The 11,267-nt window shown below is 36.6% G+C and overlaps 1 protein-coding gene across 1 annotated transcript in view; it reads left to right on the forward strand.

Annotated features, from left to right (window-relative positions):
- Nucleotides 1-10,912, forward strand: part of LOC137650466 (CD109 antigen-like) — an 87,834-nt gene extending 76,922 nt beyond the window's left edge. The window contains exons 30-32 of the mRNA XM_068383690.1: nt 1,208-1,391; nt 9,414-9,522; nt 10,349-10,912. Of these exons, the coding sequence (XP_068239791.1) occupies nt 1,208-1,391; nt 9,414-9,522; nt 10,349-10,566 (511 nt within the window). The 3' untranslated portion in view covers nt 10,567-10,912. The remainder of the gene's footprint in view (nt 1-1,207; nt 1,392-9,413; nt 9,523-10,348) is intronic.
- Nucleotides 10,913-11,267: the final 355 nt, after the last annotated feature.

Raw genomic sequence — 11,267 nt, forward strand, 5'->3', positions numbered from 1 at the left:
ATTGACTATAGTAACACAAGAGAAGCGTTTAGAATTATCTTGCATAAATTATGATTTTTTATGTGCTCATAAGTGCCACATTACTGTACCCCTATTGTAGTTCTGTGTATGGCTTTTGCTGAAATAAAGATTATTATTATTATTACTATTATTATTACTATTATTATTATTATTATTATTACTATTATTATTATTATTGAAATATTTTAATTGTTCATTACTTCTCTTTTAGATTATTCAATTCCTTATTTCCTTTCCTCACTGGGCTATTTTTCCTTGTCGGAGCCCTTGGGCTTATACCATCATGCTTTTTCCAACTAGGGTTTTAGCTTATGAAGTTTTTATAGTTTATATACAATAGATCTAATTTAATGTTGTTAATGATCTTAAAACATTTCATTTTCATTGTTATTACTCCTCTAGAAGTTTATATATTTCCTTATTTCCTTTCCTCACTGGGCTAGTTTTCCCCTGTTGGAGCCCTTGGGCTTATAGCATCTTGCTTTTCCAGCTTGGATTGTAGCTTGGCTAATAATAATAATAATAATAATAATAATAATAATAATAATCCATAAGGTCATCTTGCTTTTCCAACTAGGGTTGTAGCTTAGCTAATAATAATAATAATAATAATAATAATAATAATAATAATAATAATAATAATAATAATAATAATTTTCCCTGTTGGAGCTCTTGGGCTTATAGCCTTTTGCTTTCCCAACTAGGGTTGTAGCTTAGCTAAATATAATATTCTTCCCTGTTGAAACTCCTGGGCTTATAGCCTCTTGCTTTCCCAACTAGGGTTGTAGCTTAGCTAAATATAATATTCTTCCCTGTTGGAACTCCTGGGCTTATAGCCTCTTGCTTTTCCAACTAGGGTTGTAGCTTCGCTAAATATAATATTCTTCCCTGTTGGAACTCCTGGGCTTATAGCCTCTTGCTTTTCCAACTAGGGTTGTAGCTTAGCTAAATATAATATTCTTCCCTGTTGGAACTCCTGGGCTTATAGCCTCTTGCTTTCCCAACTATGGTTGTAGCTTAGCTAGATATAATATTCTTTCCTGTTGGAACTCCTGGGCTTATAGCCTCTTGCTTTCCCAACTAGGGTTGTAGCTTAGCTAGCAATAATAATGATATTGATAATAACAATAACAATAAAAAAAATCTATAAATCGATAACGTCACCTACCATGTTTTCCCCCATCAGATGGTTAGCCACAGACATATCGCCTAATAGCCATGCCGCCCTCCTGCAAGTGGAGAATCCCAGCGGATATTTCTTCGAAATCCAGATGGCCAACGACCACGCCAGCCACGTCCGCCGGACCAAGATTCCTCAGCTGATGAATGCAAAGTCGACGCCTAGGAAAATGTTTTACCAGTTTCATCACGTAAGTAAATTTACACTGTTAAAAATTTGCCGTAAAAATGGTAAAAATCCTGGAGTAGATCCAGTTTTATCACGTAATTACACTGTTAAAAGTTTGCCGTAAAAATGGTAAGAATCCTGAAGTAGATCCAGTTTTATCACGTAATTACACTGTTAAAAGTTTGCCGTAAAAATGGTAAGAATCCTGGAGTAGATCCAGTTTTATCACGTAATTACACTGTTAAAAATTTGCCGTAAAAATGGTAAGAATCCTGGAGTAGATCCAGTTCCATCACGTAATTACACTGTTAAGAGTTTGCCGTAATAAATGGTAAGAATCCTGGAGTCGATCCAGTTTTATCACGTAATTACACTGTTAAAAGTTTGCCGTAAAAATGGTAAGAATCCTGGAGTAGATCTAGTTCCATCACGTAATTACACTGTTAAGAGTTTGCCGTAATAAATGGTAAGAATCCTGGAGTAGATTCAGTTCCATCACGTAATTACACTGTTAAAAATTTTCCGTAAAAATGGTAAGAATCCTGGAGTAGATTCAGTTCCATCATGTAATTACACTGTTAAAAATTTGCCGTAAAAATGGTAAGAATCCTGGAGTAGATCCAGTTTTATCACGTAATTACACTGTTAAAAGTTTGCCGTAAAAATTGTAAGAATCCTGGAGTAGATCCAGTTCCATCACGTAATTACACTGTTAAGAGTTTGCCGTAATAAATGGTAAGAATCCTGGAGTAGATCCAGTTTTATCACGTAATTACACTGTTAAAAATTTGCCGTAAAAATGGTAAGAATCCTGGAGTAGATCCAGTTCCATCACGTAATTACACTGTTAAGAGTTTGCCGTAAAAAGGTAAGAATCCTGGAGTAGATCCAGTTTTATCACGTAACTACACTGTTAAAAGTTTGCCGTAAAAAGGGTAAGAATCCTGGAGTAGATCCAGTTTTATCACATAATTACACTGTTAAAAGTTTGCCGTATAAAGGGTAAGAATCCTGGAGTAGATCCAGTTTTATCACGTAATTACACTGTTAAAAGTTTGCCGTAAAAGTGGTAAGAATCCTGGAGTAGATCCAGTTTTATCACGTAATTACACTGTTAAAAATATGCCGTAAAAATGGTAAGAATCCTGGAGTAGATCCAGTTCCATCACGTAATTACACTGTTAAGAGTTTGCCGTAATAAATGGTAAGAATCCTGGAGTAGATCCAGTTTTATCACGTAATTACACTGTTAAGAGTTTGCCGTAAAAATGATAAGAATCCTGGAGTAGATCCAGTTTTATCACGTAATTACACTGTTAAGAGTTTGCCGTAATAAATGTAAGAATCCTGGAGTAGATCCAGTTTTATCACGTAATTACACTGTACAGAGTTTGCCGTAAAAATGGTAAGAATCCTGGAGTAGATCCAGTTTTATCACGTAATTACACTGTTAAAAGTTTGCCGTAAAAATGGTAAGAATCCTGGAGTAGATCCAGTTCCATCACGTAATTACACTGTTAAGAGTTTGCCGTAAAAATGGTAAGAATCCTGGAGTAGATCCAGTTCCATCACGTAATTACACTGTTAAGAGTTTGCCGTAAAAATGGTAAGAATCCTGGAGTAGATCCAGTTCCATCACGTAATTACAATGTTAAGAGTTTGCCGTAATAAATGGTAAGAATCCTGGAGTAGATCCAGTTCCATCACGTAATTACACTGTTAAAAATTTGCCGTAAAAATGGTAAGAATCCTGGAGTAGATCCAGTTCCATCACGTAATTACACTGTTAAGAGTTTGCCGTAATAAATGGTGAGAATCCTGGAGTAGATCCAGTTCCATCACGTAATTACACTGTTAAAAGTTTGCCGTAAAAATGGTAAGAATCCTGGAGTAGATCCAGTTTTATCACGTAATTACACTGTTAAGAGTTTGCCGTAAAAAGGTAAGAATCCTGGAGTAGATCCAGTTTTATCACGTAATTACACTGTTAAAAGTTTGCTGTAAAAATGGTAAGAATCCTGGAGTAGATCCAGTTTTATCACGTAATTACACTGTTAAGAGTTTGCCGTAAAAATGGTAAGAATCCTGGAGTAGATCCAGTTTTATCACGTAATTACACTGTTAAGAGTTTGCCGTAAAAATGGTAAGTATCCTGGAGTAGATCCAGTTTTATCACGTAATTACACTGTTAAGAGTTTGCCGTAATAAATGGTAAGAATCCTGGAGTAGATCCAGTTCCATCACGTAATTACACTGTTAAAAATTTGCCGTAAAAATGGTAAGAATCCTGGAGTAGATCCAGTTCCATCACGTAATTACACTGTTAAGAGTTTGCCGTAAAAATGGTAAGAATCCTGGAGTAGATCCAGTTTTATCACGTAATTACACTGTTAAGAGTTTTCCGTAATAAATGGTAAGAATCCTGGAGTAGATCCAGTTCCATCACGTAATTACACTGTTAAGAGTTTGCCGTAAAAATGGTAAGAATCCTGGAGTAGATCCAGTTTTATCACGTAATTACACTGTTAAGAGTTTGCCGTAAAAATGGTAAGTATCCTGGAGTAGATCCAGTTTTATCACGTAATTACACTGTTAAGAGTTTGCCGTAATAAATGGTAAGAATCCTGGAGTAGATCCAGTTCCATCACGTAATTACACTGTTAAAAATTTGCCGTAAAAATGGTAAGAATCCTGGAGTAGATCCAGTTCCATCACGTAATTACACTGTTAAGAGTTTGCCGTAAAAATGGTAAGAATCCTGGAGTAGATCCAGTTCCATCACGTAATTACACTGTTAAGAGTTTGCCGTAATAAATGGTAAGAATCCTGGAGTAGATCCAGTTCCATCACGTAATTACACTGTTAAGAGTTTGCCGTAAAAATGGTAAGAATCCTGGAGTAGATCCAGTTCCATCACGTAATTACACTGTTAAGAGTTTGCCGTAAAAATGGTAAGAATCCTGGAGTAGATCCAGTTCCATCACGTAATTACACTGTTAAAAGTTTGCCGTAATAAATGGTAAGAATCCTGGAGTAGATCCAGTTCCATCACGTAATTACACTGTTAAGAGTTTGCCGTAAAAATGGTAAGAATCCTGGAGTAGATCCAGTTCCATCACGTAATTACACTGTTAAAAGTTTGCCGTAAAAATGGTAAGAATCCTGGAGTAGATCCAGTTTTATCACGTAATTACACTGTTAAAAGTTTGCCGTAAAAATGGTAAGAACCCTGGAGTAGATCCAAATCCATCACGTAATTACACTGTTAAGAGTTTGCCGTAATAAATGGTAAGAATCCTGGAGTAGATCCAGTTTTATCACGTAATTACACTGTTAAAAATTTGCCGTAAAAATGGTAAGAATCCTGGAGTAGATCCAGTTTTATCACGTAATTACACTGTTAAGAGTTTGCCGTAAAAAGGTAAGAATCCTGGAGTAGATCCAGTTTTATCACATAACTACACTGTTAAAAGTTTGCCGTAAAAAGGGTAAGAATCCTGGAGTAGATCCAGTTTTATCACATAATTACACTGTTAAAAGTTTGCCGTAAAAAGGGTAAGAATCCTGGAGTAGATCCAGTTTTATCACGTAATTACACTGTTAAAAGTTTGCCGTAAAAGTGGTAAGAATCCTGGAGTAGATCCAGTTTTATCACGTAATTACACTGTTAAAAATATGCCGTAAAAATGGTAAGAATCCTGGAGTAGATCCAGTTTTATCACGTAATTACACTGTTAAGAGTTTGCCGTAATAAATGGTAAGAATCCTGGAGTAGATCCAGTTTTATCACGTAATTACACTGTTAAGAGTTTGCCGTAAAAATGATAAGAATCCTGGAGTAGATCCAGTTTTATCACGTAATTACACTGTTAAGAGTTTGCCGTAATAAATGTAAGAATCCTGGAGTAGATCCAGTTTTATCACGTAATTACACTGTACAGAGTTTGCCGTAAAAATGGTAAGAATCCTGGAGTAGATCCAGTTTTATCACGTAATTACACTGTTAAAAGTTTGCCGTAAAAATGGTAAGAATCCTGGAGTAGATCCAGTTCCATCACGTAATTACACTGTTAAGAGTTTGCCGTAAAAATGGTAAGAATCCTGGAGTAGATCCAGTTCCATCACGTAATTACACTGTTAAGAGTTTGCCGTAAAAATGGTAAGAATCCTGGAGTAGATCCAGTTCCATCACGTAATTACAATGTTAAGAGTTTGCCGTAATAAATGGTAAGAATCCTGGAGTAGATCCAGTTCCATCACGTAATTACACTGTTAAAAATTTGCCGTAAAAATGGTAAGAATCCTGGAGTAGATCCAGTTCCATCACGTAATTACACTGTTAAGAGTTTGCCGTAATAAATGGTGAGAATCCTGGAGTAGATCCAGTTCCATCACGTAATTACACTGTTAAAAGTTTGCCGTAAAAATGGTAAGAATCCTGGAGTAGATCCAGTTTTATCACGTAATTACACTGTTAAGAGTTTGCCGTAAAAAGGTAAGAATCCTGGAGTAGATCCAGTTTTATCACGTAATTACACTGTTAAAAGTTTGCTGTAAAAATGGTAAGAATCCTGGAGTAGATCCAGTTTTATCACGTAATTACACTGTTAAGAGTTTGCCGTAAAAATGGTAAGAATCCTGGAGTAGATCCAGTTTTATCACGTAATTACACTGTTAAGAGTTTGCCGTAAAAATGGTAAGTATCCTGGAGTAGATCCAGTTTTATCACGTAATTACACTGTTAAGAGTTTGCCGTAATAAATGGTAAGAATCCTGGAGTAGATCCAGTTCCATCACGTAATTACACTGTTAAAAATTTGCCGTAAAAATGGTAAGAATCCTGGAGTAGATCCAGTTCCATCACGTAATTACACTGTTAAGAGTTTGCCGTAAAAATGGTAAGAATCCTGGAGTAGATCCAGTTTTATCACGTAATTACACTGTTAAGAGTTTGCCGTAATAAATGGTAAGAATCCTGGAGTAGATCCAGTTCCATCACGTAATTACACTGTTAAGAGTTTGCCGTAAAAATGGTAAGAATCCTGGAGTAGATCCAGTTTTATCACGTAATTACACTGTTAAGAGTTTGCCGTAAAAATGGTAAGTATCCTGGAGTAGATCCAGTTTTATCACGTAATTACACTGTTAAGAGTTTGCCGTAATAAATGGTAAGAATCCTGGAGTAGATCCAGTTCCATCACGTAATTACACTGTTAAAAATTTGCCGTAAAAATGGTAAGAATCCTGGAGTAGATCCAGTTCCATCACGTAATTACACTGTTAAGAGTTTGCCGTAAAAATGGTAAGAATCCTGGAGTAGATCCAGTTCCATCACGTAATTACACTGTTAAGAGTTTGCCGTAAAAATGGTAAGAATCCTGGAGTAGATCCAGTTCCATCACGTAATTACACTGTTAAGAGTTTGCCGTAATAAATGGTAAGAATCCTGGAGTAGATCCAGTTCCATCACGTAATTACACTGTTAAGAGTTTGCCGTAAAAATGGTAAGAATCCTGGAGTAGATCCAGTTCCATCACGTAATTACACTGTTAAAAGTTTGCCGTAATAAATGGTAAGAATCCTGGAGTAGATCCAGTTCCATCACGTAATTACACTGTTAAGAGTTTGCCGTAAAAATGGTAAGAATCCTGGAGTAGATCCAGTTCCATCACGTAATTACACTGTTAAAAGTTTGCCGTAAAAATGGTAAGAATCCTGGAGTAGATCCAGTTTTATCACGTAATTACACTGTTAAAAGTTTGCCGTAAAAATGGTAAGAATCCTGGAGTAGATCCAGTTTTATCACGTAATTACACTGTTAAGAGTTTGCCGTAAAAATGGTAAGAACCCTGGAGTAGATCCAAATCCATCACGTAATTACACTGTTAAGAGTTTGCCGTAATAAATGGTAAGAATCCTGGAGTAGATCCAGTTTTATCACGTAATTACACTGTTAAAAATTTGCCGTAAAAATGGTAAGAATCCTGGAGTAGATCTAGTTTTATCACGTAATTACACTGTTAAGAGTTTGCCGTAAAAATGTTAAGAATCCTGGAGTAGATCCAGTTTTATCACGTAATTACACTGTTAAGAGTTTGCCGTAAAAATGGTAAGAATCCTGGAGTAGATCCAGTTCCGTCACGTAATTACACTGTTAAGAGTTTGCCGTAAAAATGGTAAGAATCCTGGGGTAGATCCAGTTCCGTCACGTAATTACACTGTTAAGAGTTTGCCGTAAAAATGGTAAGAATCCTGGGGTAGATCCAGTTCCGTCACGTAATTACACTGTTAAGAGTTTGCCGTAAAAATGGTAAGAATCCTGGGGTAGATCCAGTTCCGTCACGTAATTACACTGTTAAGAGTTTGCCGTAAAAATGGTAAGAATCCTGGGGTAGATCCAGTTCCGTCACGTAATTACACTGTTAAGAGTTTGCCGTAATAAATGGTAAGAATCCTGGGGTAGATCCAGTTTTGTCACGTAATTACCCTGTTAAGAGTTTGCCGTAATAAATGGTAAGAATCCTGGGGTAGATCCAGTTTTGTCACGTAATTACCCTGTTAAGAGTTTGCCGTAATAAATGGTAAGAATCCTGGGGTAGATCCAGTTTTGTCACGTAATTACCCTGTTAAGAGTTTGCCGTAATAAATGGTAAGAATCCTGGGGTAGATCCAGTTTTGTCACGTAATTACACTGTACAGAGTTTGCCGTAATAAATGGTAAGAATCCTGGGGTAGATCCAGTTTTGTCACGTAATTACACTGTACAGAGTTTGCCGTAATAAATGGTAAGAATCCTGGAGTAGATCCAGTTCCGTCACGTAATTACACTGTACAGAGTTTGCCGTAATAAATGGTAAGAATCCTGGAGTAGATCCAGCTGTCAAGAGTTTGCCGTAAAAATGGTAAGAATCCTGGAGTAGATCCAGTTTTATCACGTAATTACACTGTTAAGAGTTTGCCGTAATAAATGGTAAAAAAAATCCTGGAATAAATGTTTCCAGGTATTTACCGTTTTTAAAACGGATATATTGATGTTAAGGAGTGATAGTAAGGTCACCAACTCGTAACAGATAATAACAATGTATGGTAAAATTACGGTCGCCTGTATTTTACTGAAATACGGGTGGGAACAGTATATTTCTACAGAGAATTTCCAATTAAAGTTAGGTTTTTTAAGTGTACGCATGGCGTGGAGGGATGATATCAAATGGATTTTAATGTTTATATGGTATATTGTATAGGTGTTTTTATTTTTTCATTTACATGTTATTTTTGAGGTGACACTATAGAGATTCACCAAACATGTAGATATTCGGTTTAAAACATACTGATACACACATGCATATAATATATATATATATATATATATATACTTGTATTTATACAGTATATACATACATATACAGTATATTTACATACATACATACAGATGATTGGGTAGTTCAATGAAGACTTGTATAGAAGAGTATATCAGAAATTTGAAGCCTCTGAAATAAAATATTTGTTAAAGTTCTTGATATGTGGCAAATGCTGAATTATAAGGGTAGTGAGAAATAGGTAACCTCCAAGGATGAATCTGCATGTTTTGAGATGGTTTGTTCTTACGGAAAGAATGGGAGACAATCGACGTAGACGAAGACCTAGAGGTACCATAAAAGAAGAGCCAAGGAAGTGCGAAATAGCACAAAAATATTAAGGTTAATGGTGCAGTATGTATAAAAGTGTTGGACGTGATGCTTATGAGTTCTGTATGTGCAAAGTCGAGTCATCAGCAGCCATTGCCCGGCCCTCCTTGGTCCTAGCTTAGATGGAGAGGGGAATTGGGCGCTGATGATATGTATATATGGTCAGTTAGGGCATTGTCCTACTCGATAAGGCAATGTCACTGTCCCTCGCATATGTCATTCATAAACCCGTTATTAGATGGAATGCCCTGTTGTTTTGAATGGAAGTATAATGTTTGAATTAGAATGGCCTCGGGGGTAAAAGAGTCCCTGTGAAAATCAAGCTGACCATTTTTCTCTCCCTCTCTCTCAATGACCAGATCCCTGGAGACAAAAAGGTGTGTTTCGATTACGTCACTGAGAGGCGATTTCCCGTCGCTAATCACACGGCTGTCAGGTCGGCGACAATTTCCGAGCAATTTGCACCGGGTAAGTAATATTCTTCGTATCCTTTTGAGAAATTGGTAATAGGATGAAAGCTAGCTGGTATTATCATCTCTCTCTCTCTCTCTCTCTCTCTCTCTCTCTCTCTCGCGTCATAAAAAGTACTTTAGTTTTTAAAAAAAGGACAAATGAATTGTGGGTGACTAGAAGGTGACCTCTCTCTCTCTCTCTCTCTCTCTCTCTCTCTCTCTGGTAACTACAAGATCTGTGTCTCTCTCTCTCTCTCTCTCTCTCTCTCTCTCTCTCTCGCGTCATAAAAAGTACTTTAGTTTTTAAAAAAAGGACAAATGAATTGTGGGTGACTAGAAGGTGACCTCTCTCTCTCTCTCTCTCTCTCTCTCTCTGGTAACTACAAGATCTGTGTCTAACTTCTCTCTCTCTCTCTCTCTCTGGTAACTACAAGATCTGTGTCTAACTTCTCTCTCTCTCTCTCTCTCTCTCTCTCTCTCTGGTAACTACAAGATCTGTGTCTAACTTCTCTCTCTCTCTCTCTCTGGTAACTACAAGATCTGTGTCTAACTTCTCTCTCTCTCTCTCTCTCTCTCTCTCTCTCTCTGTTAACTACAAGATCTGTGTCTAACCCCTCTCTCTCTCTCTCTCTCTCTCTCTCTCTGGTAACTACAAGATCTGTGTCTAACCTCTCTCTCTCTCTCTCTCTCTCTCTCTCTCTCTCTTTTTTGATAAGAATCAGTATTTTTCCTGGGGTTTTTAATCTTGAATATCAATAACTGTAAAATATGCTGGCATACAATCATAATTATTATTATTATTATTATTATTATTATTATTATTATTATCATTATTATTGCAGAACACTTCCAAACGACGGTGATAGACGCCTCCCCTCTCTCTATCCTGGACATCTGTGAGGTGTGTGGTTCCTACCAGTGCCCATACTGCCCTAGCTACAGTTCCGCGCCGACGGACGGCGCCCCATCTTGGGCCCAAGTGCTCCTCCCAGTCGGAGCTCACCTGGCGCAGTGGTTACTTTCCCCTGCGAGGATTTTTACCCGATACGTTTTGTCATGAAACGCTTCCGTTGTGTTTTTTCTAGTTTATAGTTTTTGGATTCGATGTGTTCACGTGAGCCAGTAAGGTATTTATTGATTTATTTTTTTTTCTTTGTGTCAAATAGGATTAATTCATTTGTAGATGTTATTCGTCTTGGTCGTTATGTTACAGAAGGGCCTCAACTTACGAAGCTTCGATTTACAAACATTCGATTTACAAACATTCGACTTACAAACATTCGTCTTACAAAAATTCGACGTACAAACATTCGACTTACAAACATTCGTCTTACAAAAATTCGACGTACAAACATTCGACTTTACAAACATTCTACTTACAAGGATTCGACTCACAAATATTCACCTTACAAACATTCGATTTACAAATATTCTCTTTACTAACATTCGTCTTACAAAGATTCAACTCACAAACATTCGATTTACAAATATTCGACATATAAACACTCTACTTACAAAGATTCGACTTACAAACATTTAACCTTACAAACATTCTACTTACAAAGATTCGACTCAGAAACATTCACCTTACAAACATTAGATTTAACAACATTTAACATTCGACTTACAACCATTCTATTTACAAACATTCAACTTACAAAGATTCGACTCAAAAACATTCTATTTACAAACATTCAACTTACAAAGATTGGGAGGTACAAAGAAATCCAACTGAAAATAACAAAGATAAGGTAAAGAAAT

Source organism: Palaemon carinicauda, chromosome 12, assembly GCF_036898095.1.
Source record: "Palaemon carinicauda isolate YSFRI2023 chromosome 12, ASM3689809v2, whole genome shotgun sequence".
NCBI lineage: Eukaryota > Metazoa > Arthropoda > Malacostraca > Decapoda > Palaemonidae > Palaemon > Palaemon carinicauda.